We start from the raw sequence: 27,628 nt of genomic DNA on the forward strand, positions 1-27,628 counted from the left end.
ACAGCATAACGGTGGCAGCCACAGTGGTCGTCTCTGACGTGTTATCCACTGACACTCCTGCAGGGCCCACGGGTTCCAAGCTATGATTCAGGGGATGTGTGGCTGAGTGAACGGGCTTTGTCCTGGACACAGTGGTTTCTAAGGATAAGGGCAGCCATTTCTTCTGCTCTGTGATTCTAGTCCATGCCCAGGGCAGGGCCTGAGTGTAATTGAGTCATGAGAACCAATAATTTCCCACCCCCACCCCACACACACCATGGGCACCCCTCCAGCTGCCTATGGCTCCCAGTATCCACATCCCACATGGATGTTAGGAGGCAGGGAGGCCAGTGTGTGGAGAAGATTCTGGGGTGGCTAGGCCCTAAATTCACTCTGCCTCCCTGTTCTCCCCACAGGTCTAGGCCCTAAAGCGAACCCTGAGGTGGAACCAAACCTCAGGGCTACAAGTGAGAACACCCCCTAAGGAGCCAGAGCAAGACTCAGCTACCAGGCCCCTCAGAACCAACTTCGGGAACACATGGTTCATTTTTAAGAGACAGGACCACCTCCCCCCAAAGTCACAGCTTGCCGTTGGCACTGGTATCTTTCTTTGGCTCATCTGGTGCCAGGTCTGGCCACCCATACAATGGGACAGGAAGCAGCCCTTTGAGTCCCTGGCTACACCGCTAGGCCTGGGTGAGGCCAGGGGTGCTGTCACTGCCTGTAAGGCTGCAGCAGTCGAGAACCCCCCCCCCCAGGCCAAACTGGCCTCCTGCCTGCTTGCAAAGGGTGGCCCCCAGCAGGGCAGACAGACCGGAAACAGATGGCCCATGCTGCAGGGGAAACCCATGCCAACGCGATAGCTCTGTGAGGTGCCTGGAGAGACATTTTGTTTAGACCGGTCCTTGCCCTGTGTAACCAAGAGCCTGGAATAACATGTCCCTTCCTTCTTGGCAGCAACGACAGAATCTCAGATAATGCTTCACATTTGTGTGAGCTGCTGTAATACATAAAGCGCTCTGTTTCACTCTGTACAACTACTCAAGGTAGCAAGGAAAGAACAGACACAAGTCGCGGGGCTTCGAGCCCTTACACAAATACGGTCATGCTACTCTGGGCTCCCCCGTCTCTATGGCCAGCTGCCACAGAACCTCTGAATCTTCTCCTTGCTCAAAAGGAAGCCATCTCCAGCCGTCACGGGGACCAGACCCCCGCCCGTTTAGAACTCCAGACCTACCCGGAGGCGTCTACGGCAGGCTTGCTGGTGGCTTCAGTGCCTCACCTCAGCAGTGCCAGGCACACACCCTGGTGGAGCCCCAGACAGGACCATCCGCAATCCCAGCAGCTCTGGGACACCTGGGAACGACTGTCTCTGTCCCAATTCAACTCAGGGCAACCAGAGAGTGAGGAGTCAGCCTGAAGAAGAGTCAGGGGCAGTGAGCCCGGTGGGAGCCCCAGGCCAGGGCAGCACCCCCTCCTGCTGCCATCACTGGGGCTGGTGCTGCTTGCGCTGCCTCCGCCGCTGCACAGCCTCACGCAGGGCCTCCAGCAGCCGCTCCCGGTTGTTACAGATATTGTAATGCGTCAGGTGGAGCAGCTTGTCCACGTCCTCCTGGCTGTATGTCACCTTCGAGTAGTGGTAGGGCGAGCTGGATGAAGACAGGTTCACTTCCCCAGCCTCCTTCTCCTCAGCTGTCCGCCGGACCCCTAGTGGAGAGAGAATGCAGCCTGGGCATGGAGGGGAAATGCACTGGGTGGTGGAGGGGGGTGCGTTGGGGTCCCCTCTCAGAGAGGCATAAAGGACTGAGGAGGTAGGACGACAGACAGGGGGCCCCGGGCACCAGGAGGGCATGGTGGAGGGGCTGAGGCAGCGGCTCACCAGGGGCTGAGTACTCCCGGAAGGAGTCATTGAGCAGGGGGAAGTGTAGCACGGCAGGGGCTTCAGGGCAGTCAGGGTCCAAGAACAGGTGGCACTCCTGAGGTTGGTGCTGCTCCTCAGGGCTGGGCGAGATGGGTGGGAAAGGGATCCCTTGCTCCTGGCAGAACTGGCCCAGGAGCTGCAGCTGCTGCAGAGTGGACAGAAATGACGTCAGAGGAATGGGCCACGGGGCTCCCCAGCGTCCTCAGCACCAGGCTGACCAAATGTGGAGGTTCGCTAAGACACTCGGGATGTACGACCCAGAGGCCAAATCAGGCTCTAGTGCAGGGGTGTCCAAACTTTTTTCAACGTTTTTCACCGAGGGCCATATGCGGTAAAATACACAAACAGCCGGGCCACTCACTTGAGGTGAAGTACGTATTGCCTCACCTGGTTTATTTAAGTAAACTAAATATATTTTTGGAATTTGCTGCGGGCCAATTAAAAATGGATTGCAGGCTGCAGTTTGGACACCCCTGGTCTAGTGGATCCAATGCAGCCAAGCCAGACTTGGAAAAATGCTCTAAACCTGACAGCTTTTCTGCTGAAGCTCCATTGGGCTCAGCTGAGCAGGGCTGCAAACACCTCCCAGGTTCTGCAGTTGGGAGGCAAAAGGCTGCACTGCACCAGCACAGAAATTCAAAGCAGTGGGTCCCAGAGGCCCAGGACCAACTGGGGTGCAGGAATAGCAAAGGGGACCCAGACATAAAATATATTCAAAACATTGCCGGTTCCCCCATGACGCCAACTTCCTGAGCACAGTGGGTTCCCCTGGTTGTGGATTCTATGAATTCAGTCTCTTGTTGTCATGGTGTCACTGTCACAGCCCCCAGGGAAGGTGGGCCCGATACTGGACTCCAAAGCACATCTCCCCAGAGACAGGAGCCCGGATATCAGGCCAGCCGAGGCAGGGCCAGGCCAGGGGTTGCCCACCTTCCAAGCCTGCCCCCATCCCACCTGAAAGGCTCCATGGAGGTTGTAATCCAGTGACAGGATGAGGTCCACGTCCCGTGTGGGCTGCAGGAGGGGCAGGCAGCTGGTGTTGATAAGGTAGCCGACATCCAGTAGACAAAGGTAGGGCTCGGCAGGTGTCAGCTGATTGGGGAACCCGTCCAGTTTGGTGGCTGGAGAGGTTGGGGGATGGGGTGGAGAAGCAGCTGTCAGTGGTGCTGAGGTCACCAGCCCCTCAGGACTAATGCCAGCTCCTCGCTGCTGGTGGAAGGAGACCCTGCCCTCTGGTCCTGCGCCCTCCTGCTGAAGTAGCACCTCCACTTCCTGAGGCCCTGAAGCTGGGCCCTGATCCCCATCACAAGGAGAGAAAAAGGGGCTCCTGCTCCAAGCAGCCCAGGGAACTGAGCTCAAAGGGCTTGGGGACCAGGGGTTGCAGAGTGTGGGTGTCTGGATCAGGGACCTAAGGCTCAAATGGCCCTGGGAAGACTCTAGAGAGCAAGGACCAGGGGGAGAAAAGCAGATACCTTTCCAGGTGGAAAAGTGAGGATGTTGGAAATAGTCCTTGTGGAAATGGAGGCCATGCAAGAAGTTGTGCGTGGCCTGGGCAAGCGGGCGCCACGTCAGAAGGTCAGTGAAAAACTCGGCTATCCTGCCAGCTGCTGTGGGAGGCTCTTCGATCTTCAGAAGGGGGATGCGTTCCTTGCCTGCAGTCAAGGTGGGGAAGTGGGGCATTCAGGAAATGGGGACCCCCTGGACCTTTATCTCAGCCTCTTTGGACTCCCAAAGGCCTGAGAGTCACCCCCATCGTCCCCCAAATACAGCCCCACCAGTTACCCTTCTGAATCCTTACAAAGGCGCCCGGCACCTACTCAAACTGGCCTGATCCTGCGCCCAGCGGTGCCAGAACTGGCTGGGTTCTGAGGCCCAGTATAAGCTGTCCTGGAGGTTGGCTGCATACAGGTTGCTCCAAATACCTGAGAAAGGGGTCACAAGGAGAAGAGGGTCCCACACCCCGTCACAAGCTTCCCCAACGCCAGTCCTAGACCAGGAAACATCCCAGTGACTAGGCTGGGAAGGTCAAGGCCCACCACGTCTCCCAGGCCCATTCTCCCCACTACCCCAGCTTCTCCAGCCTTCCAGCACCCCTCACCTTCCAGGAAGCAGATGCGGGACTCGGGAAGCTGCTTCGTCAGGTGTCCCATGAAGAACTCGGAGCCAAAGAGCTCGGAGGGGATGAAGGCACCGTACTTAGGAAAGCCAACCTCGTAGGGGGAGAACTCGACCCACTCTGTGAGGAGGCCACACTGCCTTAACATGGGCCCAGAACCGGAGGACTCTCGGCACCAACGCACCCACCACAGGCTTCCCGTCAGGACGGCCTGGTGATCAGGAGGCTCGGCCTCACTGATGGCACTTACTGATGGCACGCTGGCCATGGGACCTCCAGCCCTTGCCCCCATCCCAAAGCCTGAATGATAGTCTTTGGAAAGCATGGGACCTGGCCCAGAAGAGGTGGTGTAACACCCACCTCCTGCACACAGGCCCGGCTACCCCTCGCCCACCAACCATGAAAGCCCGGGTCTCAGCTCCAGGCTACTCACCCCCAAACTCAAAGGTGGTCAGCTTCTTCTCCTTGGTGTTGAGGGCACAGTAGATGGGCAGCGGGTTCTGGCCGTGACTCAGCGCCTCCCGCTGGTCTGAGAGTTTGTGGTCATGGGGCTAGCGGGGAAGACGATTTGAACCTAAAGCCATGACTTCCTGATGCCTGGGCCTTTCCCATGCCCTACTGCCCAGGGCTGCTCCCCAGCTCCGGGCCTGCGGTGGCTTTGGCTGCCCCATCTCCAGTCCCCAGGCTGCAGTCCCCCCACACCTCATCATGCAGCAGCGCCTCGTTGATGAGGGCCCACAGGTTGGTGAAGCAGGTCGGGTGGCCCAGGTGGGCACGCTCAGCCAGCTCTTGCCGGTACTGCAGCAACTGGCTGTGGGCCAGCACGCCCAGTTTGCTCTTGGTCACCTGGGCCTTCAGCGACTCAGTGGGTCCTGCCAGGTCCTTCTGAGACCACTCTGGGTCCTCATACAGGTTGGCCAAAGCCCTGGAGAAAGCCAAAGCCAGGGGATCATCACTTGAGGACCCCATCGCATGCCTTGGGCTCTCTATTCTAGGACAACAGCCTGGCAAGCACTTTCCAAGGGTCCCCCTGAGCACATTTTTGTCTGGCACATGCACTCTCCCAGCCCTTCTAATTTGGTCAGAAAGGTCTGTGGAGTCCAAGAGAGCCTATCACCCCTGCCACAACCCAACCAGCCACTACCAGGCTTCCATACTCAACCTGCAGCCAGCTCACCAGGTGGAGCCCGAGGCCCCTGTGATGTAGGAAACACAATCCAGGAGGCCTAGCTCCCTCAGGCCGGCCAGCTGCCCATACAGGGACGTCATCGCCCGGATCCCACCGCCAGTGGCCATGACAGCTACCACTGGGATCTGAAAGAAAGTACAGCCAGGCTCGGAGAGGTCTCAGGGAGGGGGAAGGCTGAGCCACAGGAAGAGGAGGTAGCAAGCCAACTGGCCGCTTAGCTCACCCACAGCTAAGGCCACTCAAGATGTGATCAGGGCTCTTGGGCCCAGTTCTAATCGGGCCGCTAAGGAGGTTTTAGTCAGAAGCAGCCTCTCGAGGGTCAAGCTTGTCTGGTTTTTAAGAACTTCCGAAAAAATGGACCAAACAAGTTTTAGGCCTCATCTCCTCACCTCTAGCCCCTGAGGAGTCTGGTGATCGCTTTCTGGAAGCCCCAGAGCCACCTCAAAAATGTCCCAGGTAGCCACCCCTCTCCCTCCTGCAAAGAGACATCATCTCCCTAGGAGACACTCCAGCAACCTCCCGGCCTGCTGGCCATCTCCCTGATCAGTCAGACCAGGCCCAATGTCTCAACCTGGACCAGGCTGAGGATCAAGAAACAATGAGAAAAAGGGGGAAAAAAGAAACAAAGAAACAACGAGAAGGGAAGCTAGCCTGGAGAGCTAGCTTGCAAGCTCCGGGTGCTTCATGCTCTCCATTTGCTGTGATCAAGCTCCTCATAACGTCAACTGAGAGGGAAGCAAAGCAGGGGCAGGCAGAGAGGAGGCGGGTCTAAGCCCCGCTCCGCACCAGCTCCGGTCTGGTCAGGGAACAGGCAGTGCCAGCATTCGGCACTGAGCACGGGGCCAGAGCGAGCCCGAGGCTGCCCACCCCGTCCAGCCCAGCCCCCAGACCTCATCCTCCTCCAAGTCTTCATCCAGCTGCAAGGCCTGCTTCAGGGCCTTGGCCACCACCCGCTTCCTCCTGCTCAGGAAGGCCTGCTCCTCAGCGCAGGGCCCGCAGCCCAGCCGCACAGCCAGCTCCCTGGGTCTGGGTGGGAAGGAAGGGCCCATGAGGCGGCTCCCGGCCTCGCCAGAGAAAGGGAAGCTGGGTCTGCCTCCCTGAAAAGTCCACTGCCATCTCTTCTCTCCTCAACCCTCACCCCCCTTCCTGTGTCCTGACTGAAATATGAGGTGTGGGTGTGATGGGGAGAAGGCGAACCCAGACCCATGTGAGGACACTTGGGGAATGCAGCAAAGCGGATTCACAAACGGGGAACACTGGTGACTAAAGAGGTCCCTCCGGGGTCGCAGGTGCAGACAGGCCCCTGGCTGGGGCCCAACACTACTGACCCACTTCCACCTCTTAGCGTCTCTCCTGCACCCACCCAAAAGGGACCTCAGAGGGGATGGGAACCAGTGTTCCCACCTCTTTGTGGTGAGCAGCTAGTCTCCCCAGCATGTGGAGGGCCAGGGCCACAACTCCTCTTGTCTGGTGAAGGTTAGCTAAGGTCCACCTACAGTAGCTGCCACCCGAAGGGGCACGATTTCTCACCTCTTGGTTTCCTTGCCCTCTCTGTGCCTCAAGCCACTCTTCTCACCTTCTACCTGCTTTTCCAGTCAAACATTTATCAAGTGTCTCCCAAGTACAAGGCACTAGGCTAGGCACACACCCCTCCAACTAAAGTGGAAATGCAAGTCCAAGTTAAAAAGAGCCTTTATGTGCTAAGGCTCCCTGAACATGGTGCTCTGCCCTGGAAGCAAACCCCTGCGCATCTCAGAGGATTTGCGGAGCAGCAGTTGTTCTGGGAGCCACCTGGAGGAGCCACCCTCACTCCTCCAGGCCGAGTGCCTGACTGTGGGCCACCCGTCCCTGCCTGCTTTCCCCCATCACCTTTCCAGTGCCCAACCCAGCTTCTCACCCGTCTTCTTTTTTCAGCTCCACCCTCATCAGGGGCTCCTGAAAACCATGCATGATCCAGTCACAAAGCGTGGCCACCCTGTTCCTCATTCCAGCCCAAGCCACACCCCCACGATGACCCCATGCTCCCTTGGGCCCCCGGCTATCTCCACAGGGGCCAGGCCTGAGGCCTGAAAGCAGACATGCTCAGAGAACTCTTCTTCCCCGAGCCTGGTCCAGCATTTGTCCAGGGCATGGCCCGAGGACAGAAGCTGCTACAGAAGTGGGCCAGCCCTTCAAGGCCTGGAGCCCGGCCCTGCCCGTGCATCTGGCTTTCTTCCTCTGGTGATCAGTACCTGCAACGTAGGGAAGACGAGCCTCACCACTTGGCCAGAGGGCAGGGCCCTCAGGGGCACCTTCAGTTGCTCCTGGGGGGCATCCTGCAGGGGGGGATAAAAGAAGAACTAAGAATCTTTACCATTCCGGTCCAGAAAGGACTTTACCAATTGCCCCTGGGAGTGACAAAGAAGTAGCAGGAAGCGGGACAGGAGACTGACACCAGCCCCACACTCTTCCCAGGGTGCCTGACTCTGCCAGGGAGTAAAGGGTAGGTTGGGGGGCTCAGCATGAGCAGAGGGACAGGCTGGAAGGAGGTGCTAAGGGGAGGAGGGGGAAAGGCTCTGCTGTGGGTCCCCCTCGCGGGCGCGAGCAGCACGCGACCTGCAGGTGAACAGTCAGCTCCGGCTCCCAGCAGGCGGGGCAATGGAAGCGGAAGGAGCCAGCGCCCACGGAGGTCTCCTGTGGACCCTCACGGGCCCCGGGAACCGCAAGCTGAACTCTGCCTTTTGACCCTGGAAGCAGTAACCAGAGCAGAGGCTGAGAACAGGCTCTCAGTCCACAGAGGCCCTCATCTGGCCTAAGCGGCCTGGGAGGCACCGACATGATGTCTGGCCCAGGCGAAGGCTGGGAGATTGCACCCCATCACAGCCCTTCTGTGGACTAAGGGGAAACCCCCCAACCCCCGCTCCTGCCTGAGAGCTGAGAGCAGCAGTGCAAGGACCCCTCCAGGGTCCCTCCAGGGTCCCCTCAGAAAGGGGAAGACAAGGGCTGAGGGCCAGGCTATCCCAAACGGTCAGGGACTCACCCTGCTGGTCCCCTGCCTCCTCCAGTCGAACATGCAAGCAGGAGAGCTCCCGGGCCTGAGTTAGTAGGAGAGCCCCTCAGACTCGAACCCCTCCTATTGGAGGCCCCCACCCTCCCAGCACCCTGGTTCTTGCTCCTCAGCACTTTATTACCTCAGCCGAGTCACCATACATTTGCTTGAAGTTATATCCTCTCGAGGAACTAAAATCCCAGGGTCCCCCCACTCAGCTCTGCCCCCCCCGACCCCCTAGGGTGGGCCTGACACTTAGGGAGGATGGTGAGCAGGTGGCCTGAGGGAGGGGTTCTAGACTCACCACCAGGATGCCATTGCTGACCAGCTGCTCAGCACAGTGTGTCCTGGAAAGAGCCCCCAGTGACCCTGAGCGGGAGTCCCGGTTCCCAGGTTCTCACCCCCCAGCGAGGCCTGGCCATTCCTCCTCCACCACTGGATGTCTCCCAGGAAAGGGAGTCGGCTCTGGGTGCGCTGGGTCCCATCCTTCCCAGAAGGAAGCACTCCCACCCGGGAATTGCCCCAAGGCCCCTGACTCACAGACTCTGCAGCCGAAATTCAACTTCCAGATGCTCCTCACCCTGGAGAGAGGAAGAAGCAAGTTAGGAAGTGTGAAGAGTATGAGTGTGAGTGTGAGTGTGTGTACACACACAGGCGCAGATTCCAACCCAGATGCCAGCTGGGGCTGCTGGGTCCCAGTGGTAGGAGAACCATATTTCCATCTCCGGGCTGCACAGTCCACCTTCTCTGGACGGCTCCAAGAACCGCCCTCGGCTTAGGGACCAAGAAAGAGGGTTAGGGATGAGATTGCTCCCCTGGGGATAGTAGCTACTGGCTGAAAGAGGCCTCTGAGATGCTAGGGAAGCCTGGAAAAGAGGGCCACACATACTCAACCACCCTGCAGGCGTCTCCCCTCCCCGGCGCAGAGGCCCTCCCCTCCCCTGGATGCAGCCTTGCCTGACTGTTCAGGGAGAAACTCTCACGTCGGAACTCCCCCGCCTGCAAAGTCCCCACATCAAACAGCACTGACAATACAGGGTCATCGCTGGTCAAAAGGTCCTGGTCAAAGACTTGCAGCTGTAGGACGTTCTGGAAGGGGAGCAGAGTGAGGGGGCTGTAGCAAGGAGGGTGGGATAGGAGGGTGAGAAACACGGGGACAGAGAATGGGGGGCTGGGAGGGAACGGTGGCAATGCACAGGACAGTGAGCAGGCCAGGGCTGACATCCAGCCCACCTTGAGCTGGCTGTGGATTCGGAAGCGAAAGCTCTGATTCCAGGTGGGGTTTCTGCTGTTCTTAACCGTACGTGTCTGAAGCTTTTGGCTGGACGCCGTGGGCAGCCAGAGAGTCACATAGCTGTCAGAGGGGGTCACTGCGGGAAGGAGGAACGGGTGCCCGCTGAGTGTCAGAACGCTTCCCAGCCCAGCCACCCACAGTCCTCGTCCTTCCATCATAGGCATCCCCAAGAGACGTAGGGACCCAAGAATGGGGCTGGGTGGGGAAGCGGGGAAGAGCAGAGGCAGAGCTCCGACCATGACTTTCCACCGACCATGACTTTCCACCACCTAGTACCTCTTCTTGGCACCCCCTCCAGGAACCCCCGGCATGCCCGGCCCTACTCACATCTCTCCCCAGTCCCTGCCCCATGCTGAATGCTGCTGTAGAACTGTTGCCCAGCACTCACCTAGGTCCTTGGAGGGCAGGCCACAGGCCTGCAGAACACGAACGGTGAGCAAGCAGGTCCCCGGCACCTTTGCCTGCAGACAGAGGGACAGTCTTGCTGCAGGCAGAGGGGCCCAAAGGAGACAAGGGCCAAAAGGGAGGCTGGGGCAACCCCTTGACACCTAATCCTGAATCACAAGCCCAGCTCTGCCCAGCCACAGGCCTGAACAGAATGGAGCTCTGGTGTCTGCTGACGACCCCTGCCAACACTTAGACCACACTCTGAGTGGGCTTTGGTCCAGGGTCTTCATGGACATTAACTCGTTCAATTACACAACCATCCTATGTGGGAGACTACTTATGACCAAACCCCAGGAGGAAACTGAGGCAGGAAGACTAAGTAGTCACTTGCCCGAGGATTGGACCAAGCTAGCTGCAGGCTCAATCCCCACACTTGCCTGCCTCCAGTTCCTGGTATAGTTTCCTTTTCAGTCTTTCCACCCACACGCCTGGCTCACCCTTGTTAAGCAGGCTTGTGGTTGGTCTTGGGTGGCAGGGTGCCAGGGAAGATATGTCAGGACCCAGCCTGGCCTTGGGCCCCCTAGTTGGGCTGACCCCCATACTTTCCACCTCCAGCCAGGGGACAGTTTTGGAAACGGGCTGTCTGCTAGGGTAGGGATAGCAGTAGCAGCTCAGACCACCCACAGGTTGTCAAGTCCTCCAGGTCCTACAAGGTCAGGGTAACAATAGTTCCCAGGTGGCTCCATCTAAACCCACGACCCTCGGTCTGGGGACGGGACCCTGGCTGGTTCCCAAGGCAGGGGAAGCCATGCCAACCGGTCCTTCCTTTCGGCCTCCAGCCCTACCTCAGAAAGGGCTGGCGTCCAGGGGCAGAGCTGGGGAAGCTCCTCAGTCAGTGTCAGCCCTGCGCCCCACACCCCAAACAACTGAGTCAGGTCACTGGAACAGCCACTTCCTTCTGGGGCCCCAGGAAAGCAGCTGGGAACCTGAGTTATCAGGTCCCAAGCCCCTGGTGCCAGGGGGTGCTGTCCGGAGCCCGTCCCTAGAGAAACTCAGGATGATCCCTGTCCCAAGACCTGCCTTTTCCCTGGCTTCTGCTCACCATGCTGGGCCAAGGAGAAACCCACAGCTCCTCTAACAAACAGCATTAACCAGACCCCAGAAGAACTAGGGGTCCGAGTGGAGGCCCAGTTCCCTACTGATCTTACCAGAGCCATGAGGCTGAGTCCTCGGGAGCCAGGAATGACAGCACCGCCGCAGGACGGAAGGCGGTCGGCTTTTTAATCCTGAGCCAGGGATGTCCCCGCTGGCTTCAAGCTCCTCCCCGGGCCCTCCCAACCACCTCCGCTCCACCCAAGCCCCACACCCATTCCTGGACCAGCCACCTGTCCAGAAAATGAGGTACCTTAATCCTAGGTGGAGCCACTGACACCCATGGGGTGTGGGCTCAGCACCCCCAAAGGCCCATTCTCTCCAGCCGTCTCCATCTGCACTCACCCCATCCAGCCCTGACCTACAGAAGACACCCCCCAGGAGAGCTCACTGTCAGAGGCTGAGCAGGAAGGTGGGAAAGTAAGGCCTGGAGGAGCCACTGAGGTCTGGAAAGCAGGGAGTGAAGGTGGGCCCAGAGCAGGGCAAGCGGAAGAGCAGTGTCCCCTGTGGCAGGCAGGGCCTCTCGCAACTTCCAGTGCCAGTATGACAGGAATGCCCAGTCCTGACTGGGGCACCGGGCCAATCTGACAAGTGCCCCAGGCCCCATTGTCAGCTGGTAGGGACGCGGTTTGTTCTAAGCCCTTCAAAGCCAGCTGCTTCCGCTTGGGAGCTGGGTGCTGGGTGGCTGGGGATGAGGGAGTCTGTGTAGAAACCAACTCCTTCCGCAGGGGAATAGTCTCAGGAGGAGCAGGGGCTTCTGTCCCCTCCTACCTGTGCCTGTTGTGAGAGAAACAGGGGTGACTCTCAGGGCACCAGACCCTACCAGCTGCCCTGGAGCTGGAGGAGAGCAAACAAAGCCAGGGCAAAGGTAGGAAGAGCCTCACAGGCCCCAAGTCAATGAAGTTTGTGGCAGCGTTACGGCGAGGTCGGCCTGCTTGCCAAGAGGGGTTGCAACGGCTGTGGTGGATAGAGGGGTCTTGACAACACAGCTCCTCAGGCCCAGGCACGGACCCGGCCCTCACCCCCAACAGGGTCACCCTGAAATTTTATCTGAGCCTTGCATCCCTCACCAGACCATGGAAGGCAACTTCAAGAGGGAGTCTCAGCACACAAGAATCACAGGTACTTTTATTGAACACTCCTCTGTGCCAGCCCCAAGTTATCCTTACAGATCTCATCTCCAAGTCTCACAACACCCGGGAGGTAGGAACCAGCATTATCTGTTTTACAGACAGGAAACCAGTGCTCAAAGGCAGTACCTCGCCCACGGTCATGGAGGTGAGAGGCGGTGCTGCACTTGGAGGCTTTTATCCTCCAGGACAGGCCGCTGCCTCATCTGTGTGGCAACTTCCTGGGAGCCCACACCCAGATCTGCCTGGCATCTCCTGGTCCTCCAGACCGAGATCCTCCAAAGCTGATCCCAAGCTGCGCGAGGCCGCAGCCAGCATGCTTGGACTCCAGGTTGCCTCTAGCATCGGCCAGGCCCAGGAGGGGCACCACCTTTTCCACGAGCTGCCCTTGGCAATGGTCACCGGGCCTCCATCAGTCGAGACCTGAGGCCTTAGTGAGGGAGTCGAGCAGCTGGAAGTAACTGTACTTGAGGTCGTACTCCATGTCGTACCAGAAATTCACTGCAGAAAGAACGACCTGAGCATGAGGGTCCCTCTTCTAACCTACGGCCACCCCAACCCCTCCCCCAGATGCCCTGCTGAGCCTGCCGTCAGGTGACCGGGCAGCTCCTCACCAGCAATGCAGCCGTGGGACTGCTGGACATGGTGGAACCAAAGGGCCGGCAGGTAGAGCATCTCTCCAGCCCGCACTGTGCAGCGAAGGGCCTGGGCCTGGCTGTAACTGGGGTACCGGGCCAGATCGGGAGCCAAGGGGTCCAGTGGGATCCAGGGCACCTGGGGACACAGTGGATGCCAGGGAGTAGGCCCCAAACCCCCTGGCCCCCCAACTCTGTCCCTTCCAAAGGTGAACACCACGGGCCCTCCCCTGCGCAGCACCACAGGCCCTGACATTTTTCAGAGCAAGGAGCACATCCCCAGCTCTTCTGTGGCTTCTCCTTAGAGACCAGGCTCCTATGCTTCTCTCCCCCTGGGGCCCAGGAACTAGACAGGTACCTTCTCCATAGCCTCCTCATCTACCATTTTGAAGGAGCCCTCTTCAGTTAGGTGGTAGGTTGCCGGTGTATACAGCTCTGAAACAGATGGAGAAAGGTGTGGCCCGCTGCTTGCCAGCCACTTCCATTCACTTGTTCCCTGGGTACAGGGGAACAGGGTCAGGAGACACTGTGTCCACACGTCAGGCCTGGGGCATGGGCCTGCCTGGGTCCCTCCCTTCCTTCCCCCCACCTGGGGCACCTGCTCCCCAGAGCCCCTGCAGGCCGCCTCCCCTACCATAGGGGATGAAGGGCCGGTCGCTGGGTGGATGTAGCAGGAAGTGTTTCTCTCCCGAGACCACACAGTAGAGGTTCTCATAGTGGTCCTTGTGCACTGCCACACAAAGAAGGTCCAGTGGGCAGGGATGTGGGGGGCAGGGCAAGGCAGCGGCAAACGATCGGGGCCTTGCACACCCAGACAGCTTACAGTGTAAGAGAACAGCCTGCGATGTCAGAGCAGGCTTGAGGGGATGCCCAAGTGTCTGGCGGAAATTCAGGCATTTCTGATCTCTGCCCACCAGGAACCTGATGCTTTCCAGGCATCAGCTCCACCAAGAGGGGAATTTGAGCACACAGAGCTCTCCTGAGCTCACCCTGACCTTGCTGGCCTCCGGAGAGCTTTCAGGGACCTAGGAGAAACAATGCCCTCCATCCCCAATGCCACGGGTACTTTCCCCGACCTGAGCTGTCAGGGAGGCCCTCTGTTGTGTCCAGTCCGAAATCCCAGAAGAAATCTTAGAGATCAATCAGTCTAACTTCCGTCCAGCCCCAACCTTCCACTCTTGACCTCTTCCTCCCCACCTGATACCTACAAGATGTCACTGCAGCCGCCTCCCCCAGCCAGAAGTTCACAGCATCAGGCATCTTTCCTGTGAGTCGGGGGAAAAAGGGTAAGTTAGGAGAGGGCACCCCAACAGCCAGGCTGGGAATAACCACCAAAAATGATGCTGGGCCAGGACCTGGGTGGGGAGCAGAGGGGTCTCCAGGAGAAAGCAGGGAGAAAGAACAGGTGGGTCACTTGGCGAGGGGCCTCCCTCCCCTGGGGCAGAAGGACAGGTAGCAATCTTCGGTAGCTCATCAGTATAAAGTCCAGGCCCAGGGACTTGAGCAGTTAGTGTGCAGCACCTGAGCCGGTGGGGCCGAGTGTGGCCACGTTATCACCAAAGGGAGAGAAGCAGCAAGCAGGGCCCCTCCTCCACTCACCCAGTGCCTCTGAGGCCCAGGGCACATGGGGCTCCAGATCAGGCAGCAGCTGGGGCAGCTCGGTGGGCAGGTTGGAGCACTGCTTCTGCACGTAGAGGACTCCTGGGTGTTGGGCTCGGCCCTCCAGCACGTCCAGCACAAAACTCAGGGACAGGCGGCGCTCAGCGGGCATCACAAAGCGGTCCGCGCGCACAGCATCCGCATAACCATCTGGGGTTATGGCCACACTCACCTCTGTGGAGCCCACGGTGGCTCTGGAGGAACGGACATTCAGCCCGTGTCCAGACGCCACAAAAACCACCCACATCCCACCGGGGCAGTCCCACCTGAGGTAGGGGAGCGACCACTTCTGGAGAGCCGGCCAGTGCCGCAGGGCATTGCGGATGACACAGGGCCTGCTGGGGCAGACCCAGTCCCGGTAGAAGTGGAGTGGAGTGGGGGGCTCGTCCAGGTAGGGCACAGCAAGAGGCACGCTGAGCTCTGAGAGAAAGAGGGGGATGGGGGGCTGAAGCCAACAGCATGCAGTCACTGTCCCACTGCCTGCCTTTCCTGGACAGGCCACACTGTGTCCCCAGACCATGCCCACTGGACACCAAGGGACCCTGGACAACCAGGAATTGAAGAATGAGGAGGGAAATTTAAGGGAGAAAGTGTGACACACCCACAAACACACCAGTATGGGCCACAAGAGGCACCAGCGCCGGGGTCTGCTGCTCAGCCCATAACCCAAACCTGCCATAGGACCACGTCCGGCCCGTACCATGGACCCTTGGCTTTCCCACTCGGAAGTGGCCAACCGCCTGGCATCCATTAGGAAACGGAGCCACTGAGGCGGTGTTGGGAGCTCCAGAATGAGCAGAGCTGAGGCCCCCAGGCCACAGGCTGGTATAGGTGGATCGAGGCTCTGGAAAGTGCCCTTCAACAGTGATATTTACTGAGCCCCTACAATGCATTCAGTACTTGGCTTGGCCAATGTGGCTCTATCAAGGGATGACCCAATCATCATCTCAGGAAGCTCACGACCTGGGGAAGACAGACTGCCACACAAAACTACAGGAAGAAAAGTAAGGGCTAGACTTTGGGTTTGGTCTTAGTGAAGAGCGTCACCATCCTCAGACACCCAGGGCTGCCTTTTGCATTCGGGCAGGTTGTACAGTGCGCTATGTGTGCAGATGTCTGCAGGGGCCTGTGTCACCCGTAATAAAAATCTTTTTGACGCTTCCTTTTCCCTCACGCCTATCATCCTATTGATTGTCGCCAAATCCTGTTGATTGTACCTCCTATGTCTCTCAAACGATCCCCTCCTTCATTCACACTACCTCCACTGGGGCCTCAAATGTCACTCTGATGAGGCTACCTTCCCTGGCCACCCTTTTAAAAACTGTGACCTTCCCCCCATCAATCCTATACCCCTTCCCTTTTTTTCCTCTTTCTCTATATCACCATCTAACACACTACATATTTCACTTGCCCAAATTGTTTATTGGTCTTTCTTGCTAGAATGTAATGTAAGCTCCATGAGGGCAGGGATGCTTGTCTTGTTCACTGGTATATCCCTGGGACCTAGACTAATACTGAGCACATAGGACTGAGCTCAGCAAACACCAGAGATGCCAAAAAAATGTATGCAAGTGGACACTTTGGTCAACGTTGCTCAAGCAGTAGTTCGCAGCAATCAGAAGTGTCTGGACTCTGATGGTAACCACGCTGAGCCACCTCCTGCAATTGCAGAAGTCAAACGTGACTTGTATTCATCTTTTGTTAGTGGTATATATTATTTGAATAGTTTTTCTTTCTTAAAATGTGTATACATTTTTTTGGCACCCTCTGTATTTGCTTAATGGTTGAATAAAAGTCTCCAACATCTCCTGGGTGGATGGTTGTTGCAGTGAACTAATTGGTTTCCTTGGCTTAATTCCACGCCCTCTCAAAGCATCGCTCACCTTGGCCCCAGTCATCTTCCTAAAATGCAATCTCATCTTGTCACACCCCCATTAAAAAATCCTTTGATGACTTACCACTACTCCTTACACAATAGTGTCTGCCTTGGCATGCATTCAAGATGCTCTATGATCGGGCCCAACTTACTTTTCCAGTCTGGTTTCCTCCTGTCTGGTGCCCGCCCCCTACCATTGACTATCCAAGCGGTACCAAACTTTGTTCCTGTTGCTCACTCAGCCTGGAATGCCTTTCTCCTGGCTTTTATAAAGAGAACAGGGCTTTGCTTTGTTATTTTCATCCTTGAGGTCTAGCCTGAACATCTTAAACCTCAATGGGTGGTTACTGCCTCCTGCTCCAAACAGCCATCGCACTCATTTTCACCTCTGAGGTCATGCTTTATCTTTCATAACTCCATCCCCACGCTCGTCATCTTGGCCTTGCTATCAGTCAGAAAGTGAACGTCTTTAGATCAAATACTAGAACTGAGTGAGAAGACAGACGCTGGTGGGCCCAGGAAAACGGAAAAGGGAAGAGCTGGCACTGGCTACAGAGGTAAGATGGAACCTGCCAAGTAGATAAGGGAGCAGGGGGAAGAAACTGGCAAAGGGCCTTCCCTGTCATGTCAACTCATCAAAGCAGGCACCTTGGGTGGTGGGGTGATGTGGGGCTCAGTAAATCTATTATTGTCACGGGGATTTTTAAAATACATGGAAACTGCCTTTTTTTTTTACCCTTTGTATTTTCTGCAACTACTTCAGTTTTATTTTGTCTCCATTTTATAGTTTTCCTTTAGAGAATGGCCACTGTGAGCTTCAAAGTGAGAGAATTTCAAAAGGGATCTAAACAGTTCCTTTGGCCCAACAATTCTTCTGCTAGGAATTTAGCCAACAAAAACACTCACACGTGCAGAAAAACTCTGCTCCAGGCACAATGGCCTCTTCACTGTTTCTTGAACACACCAGGCACACTCCTACCTTAGGGCATTTGCCCGGAGCGTGCCCTCTACCCAGAAGGCTCTTCTCTCAGATGTCTGCACAGCTCCCTCTCTCCTCCCTTTCAAGCCTGTACTCAAATATCGTCTTATCAAGGAGGCCCACCCTTACTATCTTATTTAAACTTGTAAATTAGCCCCCACCCCCACATCCTAGGGTCCATTCTTCTGTTTTAATTTTTCTTCCCATAGCACTTATCTTGTAACCCATTTCTTCTACTATATAATTTACTCATTTAGTGTGCCTATGGTTCATCGTCTGTCTCCTCAGAACTATAAGCTAGCTACGAGGGCAGAGATCGGTTTTGTTTAGTGATGTATCCTATACACACTAAGAGAGCCTGGCACACTGAAGTGCTTAGTAGGTACAGTCATGGGCCACATAACGATGTCTTGGTCAATGAGGGACCGCAAATTGACGGTGGTCCCACAGAGTTTGTGGTGATGCTGGTGTAAACAGCCCACTGCGGCCAGTTATATAAAAGAATGTATCGCACATATAGTTACAATAGTAAGCTGTGCTACCTAGGTCTGTGTAAGCACACTCTAACATGTTCCCACAACAACGAAATCACCTAACCTTGCGTCCGGCACATGACTGGATTTGTTAAATGAATACTCCTAGTATTCCTTGCTGGCACTGTTGAAAACAGATTAGGAATGACCTAAATGCCTATCTACAGTGGGCTGGTTAGTAAATTACAGCACCTAGCACCCAGGTGTGAAAAAAGATTGTGAGAAATATATGGAATGATCTCCAAGGTAAACAGCACTGAAGAGGGTCTTTCGTTGGCTACCATTTGTATAAAAACGGAGGTATATAATATATAGTCTCATAGGTGTGGATGTAAACAGTGTTTCTGGAAGGATGCAAATTGGGACCTGGAATGGGAGGGAAGCTTACTTTGTGTTTTAAGCCCACTGTTTTTAAACCATGTGCCTGTGGTTCTATTAAAAAAAAAAAAAAAAAAAAAAAATCACTTAAAAATAGAAAGGGGAGAGAAAGGAAGGAAAAGAGGGACAAAAATAAAAACCAAGCGGGGGGAGCCTGGGATCAGTGGTACCACTGCCTCCAGTTCTGCACAGCTCGCGACTTGGAGGCGTCTGTTCCTGAATAGTCACAGCAGGGGTTCGGACAGGGAGAATCCGACCACCTTAGACTTCACGACAGGAAAGGGTGGGAAGGGCAACAACATTGTGTGCGGGGGAGGGTGGAGGGGGGGTGTCAAGACTGGACCGGGTGTTGAGACTATGAAGTCATCCCAGGAAGCCACGAGGGCATGCAAACACGGGAGGAGAGCTGAGGACCCACCCACGGGCATGGGGATGGAGGAGGGGTTCGACGGAAGAGTAATTAGAGACGGGCCATCAACCAGCCACGTGCACGAGGTTCTACGCCCCGTGAGAACTAGGGCGCGCCCTGGTGTCAGCGGCCCAGGAAGGACCGGGGCGCACACGACTCCGGGACCGGGTGCCCCGCCCGCGTCCCGAGGCTACTCGCCGTCAACGCCAGGACGCCGCAGTCTGACCGAACCCACTCACCCCGTGCCGCGGCCGGAAATTCTCGTAACTCCCTCCGCACAGCGTCTAAAGCCACCTCCGCCATGACGCAGCCGCCGCCGCCGTCCTGAAGCCCCGCCCTCCTCCTTAACACCCCTCCTGGCCCCGCCCTCCCGAGGCCCCGCCCCGCGGCTCCCCGCGGCTCGGTCCTTAAGTCCGCAGGCTGGATCCACCCTCTGCGCCCCCCGTGCAAACCGGATTCTGCTTTCCATGCGGCGAGCGAGAAGCGCCTTCTGTTGCCTACCCCACTCGCTGACGTCCCAGAGTTAACAAATGATTGTTTATTGACGAGTTCATACATCAGTACAAACGAACATGTTAAAAACAGCCCCAGCCCCGTGAGACCTGGGGAGGAGGGAAGCGCCAGGGCGTGGACAAAGTATAAAAGTTATAAATAAGGGGCTTTTAAAACTGGGTCAGGGCAAATCTGGGCAGGGGAGGCAGTTGCCGGTGGCCTCAGACATGCAGGAGATGGGCGCCGGCCCGGCCACAAGACCTCCCTTTCCCCCCAAACACACACACACACGCTGGGCTGGGGGTAGGGAAAGGGCAGCCACCTCACAAACCATAGCAGGAGCGTAGCTTCCTCCTGGTGAGGAACAGGCTGGCTGAGGATCGTGAAGAGCCCAGCCCAGAGGGCCAAGCCTGAGCCCTGTCTGGGGTGGGCTGTGGCTGGTGTGCCGATTTGGGGGTGAGGGGAGCGTGGATTTCTAACCCTCACAGGGGCAGCTGCAGCCCCGCAAGGGGTCCACCCTCAGCTGCCAGAGTTCTTGGGGTCCAGGATTTCAACGCAGATTGACCATACAGGTGGTGGTAGTAGAGAAGAGTGGGGGTGAAATAGGTTTCATTTGTTCAGGTGCACTCAGGCTGAGGTAAACGGAGCTGGGCACCCTTCAGAATCCAATTTCTTTCTACGCCTCTGCCTAGGAGCCAGGAGAGCCCAGAGGCCTGCCCATGGGAGATGGAATGGGCTTCTGTGGCATGGGGCTATAGAAAAGCTGTCGACTTACCTGAGGCAGAGGGAAGCAGCAGGGCCCGGAGACATGTCACCCCAACTCTTCAACTGCTTCACTACTTGGTCCTACTCTACCTGCCACTGTGCTTTACCTCCTTCCCCACACCCTGAACAACTGTCCTTCTAGTTCTAACCTAGCCCCTTACCTCTACCACTTACCTGTCCCTCCTACCACCTTTCCAGTGTCTCTTGGCGCCTGCTACAGTCCCGTGTGCCTCCCTCCCCTCAAACTCCGGTATCCAGAACACCCTGGGTACCCAGTGCTGTCTTTGAGGAGGCTCCTCCTACCTGAACTAAGTCCCCTATGGGCCATCTCATGTCATCTAGACTGTGGACACCAAAAATCAGAATGTGGGGTTTAGTGTGTTCCATCCCTTTTTCTGCTTCTTGATGGGTGTGTGTGTGTGATTCCATCTGTGGTTAAGGTCCTTAGAAGGTGGGCCGGCACCCTGTAAACCAAAAGGGAAGTTCCAACAAGAGGCTTCTGACTTAGCATCACTCAGGAAACAGGGAGGAAGCGGCCTCTGGGCTCCAGCAGCCTGCTGGGGGCCGGGGTTGGAGGATAGGGAAGGCCCAGGGGCTGAGGAAAGGAGGCCTGGGAATCGTGTCTGCCTAGCAAAGGGCTTCACTGTCCCGCAGCAACATCCCACAGCTGGCTCCACGAGTTCTGGCCAGGACAGAAAAGGGAATGGGGAGAGAGACAATACTAGGGCCCTCTTGGAGGGGGAATGGGAGTGGAATGTGGGGACTCAGGCCTTGATACCAACTCAAGCCTCCTGACGGCTGGGAATACTCTGGAGGGCCAGAGAGCTCTGCATTTCTGAACTGCCAGGAATTGAGGAAAACAGCCCCTGTACTGGCAGCCAGGGCAGTGCAGCTGGTGTAGGAGGGGAAGTGGAGGTAGAGGAGAGGCTCCGCTGCTGGCTGAAGAGCACTGAATACCACATGGCCTCTCCCCTCTCCCACTGAATACCCTGTGTGTGTGCGCTCCACCCCAGGGAGCGGATCCCTGCAGTAATTTCAAATGGCTTCTGAGAAGAGGGGGCGAGCCCTTCCCGATGTCCCCCAGATGGGGCAGGCTGCCCTCCTACTCCTCACAGCACCAAGATGACAAAGACCCAAGACCTACCCCCGCAGGAGCCACTGGAGGGGCTGTGGAGGCAGGAGTTCCAAGAAAGTGAGGCAACAGTCAGGGAAATAAATTAATAAATACAGGAGCCCCATGAGGAGCAGCCCGGAAAGCTGCTTCCTCTCTGAGCATTGATCCCTGCTATCCACTCCAAGCATCCCCACAAGTGAGTGGAGGAAGGGCTACAGTTTGGAATGAGGGGGGCATTCACTTGGGACAGGCTTCTGGAACTCAGAGTCTGCGTTCCATGCGCTGCTCCACAGCTCGAAGCAGCAGCTCTGAGTACTGCTCTAGCAGGGCCTGCGTTTGCTCAGCTCCCACGGCCCCAGGGCTCCCGCCTGGGCTGGACAGCACTGTCCCGGCCAGGGCCTCTAGCTCCTGCCGCACTGAAGAGAAGGTGTTTCTGAGGAGCAGGGTGATGCGACTTTGCTCTGCTGAGGGCGTCTTGCAGCTGGTCACCTGCAATAGGACCCCAAAAGTGGGTTGGAGGAACAGTGGCGGGACCTGTCCAAGGACTTATAAAAAAGAGTGGCCCAACCTAGATAGCCTGCCCCCCAACCCCCCAAGAAGGGACTGCATGCCCAGCTGGATATGGCTGGGAACTCCACACTCCCAAGATCACTAAGTACAACCAGAGGCTATGGGATTGCGGCAGACTCTGGGGTGACCCCATCAGATTATGGCACCATCTGTATTTTTTTAGCAACTGCTCTTTCAAGGCTTGGGCCCTGCCAGATTGCCCCCAGGTCTAGGGTGCCAAATAGTTTTTGAGTCCGAAAAGGGATACTATTAACAATTACACTGGGACAACAGGCATAAACTGGGATGGTCCAGAGCAAACTAGGACACGTGGGCTCTCTACCCCACCCTCTTGTCTGAGGAAGTCTCCAGCTTTCAGCCAGAAATGGCCCTAGGTGCTCGGTTCAAAAGGCCCAGCCTGGCCTCTAACCCTCTGGCCTCCTTGCCCAAGATGTTCTAGATTGCTCCACTAGCCATCAGTGGAAGAGCCTTATCATTACGTTCTGGACACTCAGCTAGCATCCCTGACAGGCTCTGTCTCCCTGCCGCTGATGCCCAACACATACCAAGTGGTAGAGCTGCACGGCCTGACGCAGACTGCCCTGGAGTTCGGCCACAAGTTGTTCACACTGCTCCAGGCTCACCGCGGGTCCTGGGAGGGGCAGATGCAGCTCAGTAAGGCCCAGCACAGTTGCTCTTCCAGGCGTCCCCCACTTACGGCCGCTCGGAGCAGGACAAGCCTGTGACCCACCAGCATCACACCTCCTCCGCTTGCCCTCAGTCCCTTCCCCGTCTCTTCCTTCCCAACACCCTCCCGACACCAGACAGAAAGATCCAGAGGAAAGGGCCACCCCAGCCCCAGGGGCCAGAAGGCACTGGGGGGCAAGTATGTCACAGGGAGATCATGAAACTCGGCAGGAGTGTCTCATCATCAGGGCTGCTACTTATGGACCGAGAAAGGAACAGACAGGAAGGAAAAACACCAGAGGCGGGACGCACAGAAATGGAATGGAGCCAGGGAGTGGCCAACAGAGACAGGAGAGGACAGGGCAGGAGAGGAGCGCGGGTGAGCTGTGCACACCTGAGGCGGGGGTCAAGGCTGCCCCGGGCCTGCTGCACCCCATGGGGCTGGGAGTCTTCTCAGGGGGTGGGGACTGCAAGTTCTCAGGGCCTCGGAGATGGCTGCTGCCTGGCCGGTGCTGGGCACAGGGGCTGTTGGGTCCAAGCTGAGCTTGGCACTCTGTCCTAGGCCTGGGAGAGGGATCCTCCCCCAAACAGGCCCGCCTCTCAGAGGTACTGTGAGCCTTTCCTAGGCCCGCTGGGGAGCCAGGCTGTTCCATCTCACCAGGGGACCTGCCCTTGGTAACAGGTGAGAATGTGGCCAGGGAAGGACGATCAGGCAGTGGTTTCGGAATGTCCAGGACCAGGTGAGCCCGGCTGGGCAGGGCTAGCTTGCTGAGCGGTGAGACGCGGAGGGGAGCAGGAGCTGGAGGTTCAGCCGCCAGGCCCAGGTTCTCCCCAACAGAAATGCTGCGGGATATCTTAGCCATGGAACTGGTGGTGGGGTTCTGGTAGGACTGGGACCGAGACAGCCGGTTGTCAGCCTGGGGCAGGGAACGCAGGCCCTCCTGGGCCTCCATCTCTCGTAACAGCAATGGACCTGGAGTAGGAGCTTCACCTGCAGAGGAGACAAAGATGCATGCAGGCTAGGTGGTCAGGAAGGTGCCCCGGGCACCAGGGCTCAATTCCCAAGGAACTGTGCCCTGCACATCCCCGCTAAAGGACACCCAGGGGCAAGCGCAGTGACACATCAGGACCACATCAGGACCTCCTTCCTCTAGCATGCTCACGTGCCCCACACTCCCCTCACCCGGGAGCTGAGCCCACCAGGCTCCTTACCCTGTGGCACCAGACTCTGCACAGACTGGGCTTTTTGGAGTCCACCTAAGGGGCTGCTTGTGGCCACTCTCTTGGGGGCCCAGCTGCTGTCCGGGTTGAGACGCCGTCGTGGCAACAACACAGGGGCTGCCTGCTGGGGGCCAGGGTTTCCGGGGGAGAGCACCACCTCTGGGGGTGCTCCTGGAGGACTGGCACCATTGCCTCTCAGCTGCTCACCAGAAGCCTGTGGCACCTGGACTGGTCTCAGTGTCAGTGCCAGACTTGAGGAAGATGGGGACAGTTCCCTACAGGGAGGAAATGTGGAAGAAAGCCCAGTGGAGGCTCAGGGATCTTCCCTGCCAAGATGGGGAGAAGCTCTCACAACACTAGGGAAGCATTAGGAGAGAAGGGCAGACGCAAAGCCAGCCAGGCCAGTATCCCAAAGCTTGGGAGTGCAAAATACTCCTGGGCACAGCAAGACGAGCACTGACGAGAGGAGCTGCAGGCTGCTCCAGCGGCAGGGCTGGCCCTGATGGGAGCAATGGGAAGTCAGGGGAGCTGGAGCTCCTAGTGGGAGAGGAAGAGGTGCTGTGGGGAGGGTACCTGAAGGAGGGAGTCTGCACTTGCAACAGGAATCGTGAAGAAATGCTCTGAGACTCTGTCCTCTCTGGTACCCGGACTGGGCCCCCTGCCAGGGTGACAAGAAATCATGAAATGAAGGAAGCCCTTGCCACAGATTCTCCTCCCCTAGAAGGCACCCCCAGGGCATGGCCTGCCCTTAGACCCTCCCTCTCAGCCAGGCAGAGAAGGCGGGCAGGGCAGATGGCAGTGACCAAATGCCGGCCCTCTGACCACACCTGGAGCAGCACCACTGGCCAGAGTCTCAAAGTGCTGCTTTAGAAACCGCTCCTGGTCCGGCGTATGGGGGCTGCCTTCCTGCAGCCCATAGGGGCCAGTGCCTCCCTCCTCTTCCTCCTCTTCCTCATCACCCTCAGCTGGCTCTTCAAGGTCTGAGGAAATGCCATCCACACTCAGGGGCTCCGTGCTCTCAGAGTCTGGATGTGGGGGAGGGGAGAGAGGCATCACGCTGCACCCATCTGTTGCCAGAGCCTCCACTCCCACCTCAGTCCACGACCTGCATGGTCCTGGCCCTCCCTCAGGGCTGCAGCCTCACCTTCATTGGGGTGCTCAGGGCTGGAAAGGCGGCTGCTGCTATAATCCACAGAGCAGGCACTGTCAGGACTGTGCTTCTCGGAGCCCCTGCTGCCTGGGTACACTCTTCCCAGGGCCCCTCGCGCTGGTGCCTGTACCTGGAACTCACTGCAGGGGAAAGAGGAGGCAGTGAGCAGGAGTGAGCAGCTGCCCCACTGGACTCCTGCCTGCCTTCTCCCCCACCTGGGAGCAGGACTGGGCACGAGGCAGCGGGGACTTGCAGGCAAGCCCTGGGTACCCTGGGGCCAGCCCTCCGCTCATTAAGGAACATTCAGAGGGAAGGGAAGCCTAGTGGCTGCATGGCCCCAGGGGTCTGGTGGTGGTAGGGCCCTTGCCTGGTATCCAAGGTGGGGCTGCTGATCGGCTCCGGGTAGACAATCCCATCTTCAATGGGTGTAGGCTCCAGATCTTGGGGAAAGACCCCTTCCTCTTGGGACAACAATCGGATAATGTGGGGGCAGGAACAGGGTTGGGAAGCCTGAGTCCGAGAGGGCTTTTCATTCTGGAAACACACAGGGGCATTACTAGGGTTGCTAATGTGACAGAGGGACTGGAAAAAGAGGTGTAGGTGAGCAAGGATTTGGGGTGCACCAACTCTGGGAGAAGCTGACTACTCCAACTCTGAGGACAGATACCAAGAAGCCAGGCGGAGCTCCAACTAGTGTTTCTGAGCTTCTGGAAGAACTCTGAGCATCTGGCTGCCAATCGCCAGCCACCACTTACTATCACGAGCCCTCCAAGGGAGCCAGAGCAAGCCAAGGCTACCCTTTGCTTCTTCACCCCCATACACACAGCCGGGCCAGTCCCACCCTGACTTTGCAGCTCAGGATACCCACGTGCCACAGGGGCAGAGCGAGCTGTTGGCACACGCTGGCTGAGGCTGTCTGGAGGTCTCGAAGGAACAGGAAGGAAGCGGCTCACCTGGACAGCGCGTGAGGTCTCAGGGGCCTGCTGCCCATGCTTCCCAGGACCACACGGAGTCGTGGGCAGCAAGTCCTGGCTGCAGCCCCGAGGGCTCGGGGCCAGTGTCTCCAGCTGCCGCAGGTCTAGCATGGAGCGAACACTCAGCTCTACGCCTGACTGAGCCCAGCGCCCCCTTCTTCTGGGCCCTTGGTTGGCGGCCGGAGCTGGGTCCAGGAACTCTTCCGTCTCCTGGGCCTGATATGGGGCAGGGGTGGGGAAGGAGTAACAATAGCAATTCCCCGATCGTTTGAGCACACATTCACATTATCACTTACTGTGTGCCTGGTACTTGGCATGTATTAGTTCATTTAAACTTCACAACAACCTGATGAAGTAGGTACTATTATTATCCCCATCATTACGGATGGGAAACTGAAGCACAGCAGGCTTAAGTAACTCGGCCAAGTCCCACAGACAGTAAGTGGCTTGCTTGTAGGTTACAACTCAGGTAGTCTGGCTCCAGAGTTTATGCTTTTAGCTTCAATCTACATCCTGTCTCAGAGGACCTTCTGGTCTCAGTCTTCACCTGGTGTCATGGGTACCCCAAAGCTAGGACTCTCTAGAAGTCCCCTACTCTGAGGACAGCCTCAACAGGGACCCCAAGTTCATTCACAGCACCAAGAACAACCCACAAACCCAGACTTGAGAGCCTTGGCCGGTCAGAACATACCCGAGACACCCCCCCACCATCATCCCACGGAACTGCTGCTGACCATGACCGGTGCTGCACTTGAAATACCGACTCGGGACCAGTGAGGACGGGCTGCCCGGGGCTTGCTCTGAAAGCCTTGATCTTACTCTGGCTACCCTGACATAGCCACTCAGTTATTGGTCATTTCCCCTCTCACTATCTGCAACTTCTGAGCTTACCTCCTCACCTGGGGTCTTTAGAATTACAGCTTCTCCACATTTCTGTTCTTTGGACCTTTGATTTTCTTGAACTTTAGTTCTAAGCATTTGGCTCAGACACCTCCTTCCCACTCCCCACCTCAACCTGTTCTTTGTTCACATTTACTCTCAGGCCAAGTAGAAGACTTCCCCGAGGGGTGACTAACCCTTGCAGGCCCCTCACCTGGCCCACAGGAAGGAAACCCCTGGCATTCACCATCCTTAACCTGGGATCAGCCGAGCTGCCCCACAGGCCCTTCCATGGACACAAGGGCTGGAGTATGTGGGCACACCCTATGTCCAAATGCCCAGCGAGCCCTGCTTTCACCTTCCTTCACCTCTTGCAAACTTGGAAGGGTATTTTAACGATGGTGACTTACCCGACTCATCTCCCAGTGGGACAGGCTTCGGGGCAGGGCTAGGCTGGGCACCGAGGCTAGACAGAGACAGGCAGTCAGAGAGTGTGTCTCCTGCCCACCCACAGCAGCCCATACCCTCCTGTGTGGCCACAAGGACGCTCTAGTTTCCTCAGCTCACACTGCTCTTACTCCCACCATCCCGGAAAGGGCATATCAAGCCTCTATACCAACTGGTTCCTGTCTGGCCCCATGCCAGACTTCCACAGACCTGGCTCTTTCTTGGTACCCTTGGCAAGGATGGGCAGAGCTGGAAGTTCTTCTTCTTCAGTGCCCTCGTCTTCTCCGTCCTTGTCACTGTCTGATGAGAGTGCTGGTCCAGAAGACAGCCTGGACGGGGCCTCGCGTCTGTGTCCGAGAGAGGAAGGTCATGGGGAGAGGAGACTCAGTGTGGGGAGAGGCCAACATCATGGGTCTTCATGTGAGAAGCAGGTGTTGGGGGATAGAGTTGCTGAAGGGTAGGTCCAGAGCAAGGAGGAGGCGCGGTGAGACCACAGAGGGCAATCTGGACGCCCACCCACGGCCTGCCCACGGCCCACACTGTTCTCACCGGCTGGGCGCAGCAGCCCTTTGGGGCGAGGACGGTCCTTGCTGCTTGCTCCCTCGCTGACGCTGGCGCAGTTCAGCCAGACGCTGCCTCATGCTGATGGTCATCTCAGAGCTCAGGCGCCACACAAATATGCAGC

At 57.3% G+C, this 27,628-nt stretch overlaps 4 protein-coding genes across 6 annotated transcripts in view; 1 reads left to right on the top strand and 3 right to left on the bottom strand.

The window, feature by feature from the left end:
- SPTBN5 (spectrin beta, non-erythrocytic 5) overlaps positions 1–1,016 on the top strand; it is a 47,611-nt gene extending 46,595 nt beyond the window's left edge. The window contains exon 68 of the mRNA XM_074327880.1: positions 396–1,016. Coding sequence (XP_074183981.1) covers positions 396–463 — 68 coding nt within the window. The 3' untranslated portion in view covers positions 464–1,016. The remainder of the gene's footprint in view (positions 1–395) is intronic.
- On the bottom strand, positions 961–12,464 carry PLA2G4B (phospholipase A2 group IVB). Of its 2 annotated transcripts, none has more exons than XM_019725424.2 (20): positions 12,326–12,464; positions 9,916–9,988; positions 9,467–9,603; positions 9,191–9,322; positions 8,774–8,814; positions 8,538–8,580; positions 8,225–8,279; positions 7,801–7,931; positions 7,437–7,520; positions 7,103–7,140; positions 6,096–6,231; positions 5,194–5,330; positions 4,719–4,941; positions 4,450–4,567; positions 3,999–4,136; positions 3,718–3,822; positions 3,373–3,552; positions 2,855–3,021; positions 1,859–2,045; positions 961–1,686 (listed from the first exon to the last, which is right to left on the bottom strand). In XM_019725424.2, the coding sequence occupies exons 1-20, from the start codon at positions 12,338–12,340 to the stop codon at positions 1,466–1,468; spliced, it is 2,361 nt and encodes a 786-aa protein (XP_019580983.2). In that variant the 5' UTR covers positions 12,341–12,464; the 3' UTR covers positions 961–1,465. The 2 variants fall into 2 exon arrangements, with proteins under 2 accessions (XP_019580983.2, XP_074183980.1); XM_074327879.1 differs by lacking the exon at positions 12,326–12,464 and adding an exon at positions 11,123–11,247.
- JMJD7 (jumonji domain containing 7) lies at positions 12,169–19,020 on the bottom strand. The gene is made up of 8 exons (XM_019725425.2): positions 18,905–19,020; positions 14,757–14,910; positions 14,431–14,684; positions 14,040–14,096; positions 13,466–13,561; positions 13,190–13,266; positions 12,811–12,970; positions 12,169–12,697 (listed from the first exon to the last, which is right to left on the bottom strand). The coding sequence occupies exons 1-8, from the start codon at positions 18,966–18,968 to the stop codon at positions 12,609–12,611; spliced, it is 951 nt and encodes a 316-aa protein (XP_019580984.1). The 5' UTR covers positions 18,969–19,020; the 3' UTR covers positions 12,169–12,608.
- A 167-nt stretch (positions 19,021–19,187) lies between these two features.
- Positions 19,188–27,628, bottom strand: part of MAPKBP1 (mitogen-activated protein kinase binding protein 1) — a 51,554-nt gene continuing 43,113 nt past the window's right edge. For both annotated transcript variants that reach the window (XM_019725427.2, XM_019725426.2), the window contains 12 exons: positions 27,493–27,627; positions 27,154–27,290; positions 26,907–26,962; positions 25,597–25,833; positions 25,011–25,177; positions 24,638–24,783; positions 24,321–24,518; positions 24,067–24,151; positions 23,485–23,768; positions 22,667–23,263; positions 22,152–22,237; positions 19,188–21,525 (listed from right to left, as the gene is read on the bottom strand). In XM_019725427.2, coding sequence (XP_019580986.2) covers positions 21,298–21,525; positions 22,152–22,237; positions 22,667–23,263; positions 23,485–23,768; positions 24,067–24,151; positions 24,321–24,518; positions 24,638–24,783; positions 25,011–25,177; positions 25,597–25,833; positions 26,907–26,962; positions 27,154–27,290; positions 27,493–27,627 — 2,356 coding nt within the window. In that variant the 3' untranslated portion in view covers positions 19,188–21,297. The remainder of the gene's footprint in view (positions 21,526–22,151; positions 22,238–22,666; positions 23,264–23,484; positions 23,769–24,066; positions 24,152–24,320; positions 24,519–24,637; positions 24,784–25,010; positions 25,178–25,596; positions 25,834–26,906; positions 26,963–27,153; positions 27,291–27,492; position 27,628) is intronic.

Source organism: Rhinolophus sinicus, linkage group LG03 (assembly GCF_036562045.2).
Source record: "Rhinolophus sinicus isolate RSC01 linkage group LG03, ASM3656204v1, whole genome shotgun sequence".
In the NCBI taxonomy this organism is placed as follows: domain Eukaryota; kingdom Metazoa; phylum Chordata; class Mammalia; order Chiroptera; family Rhinolophidae; genus Rhinolophus; species Rhinolophus sinicus.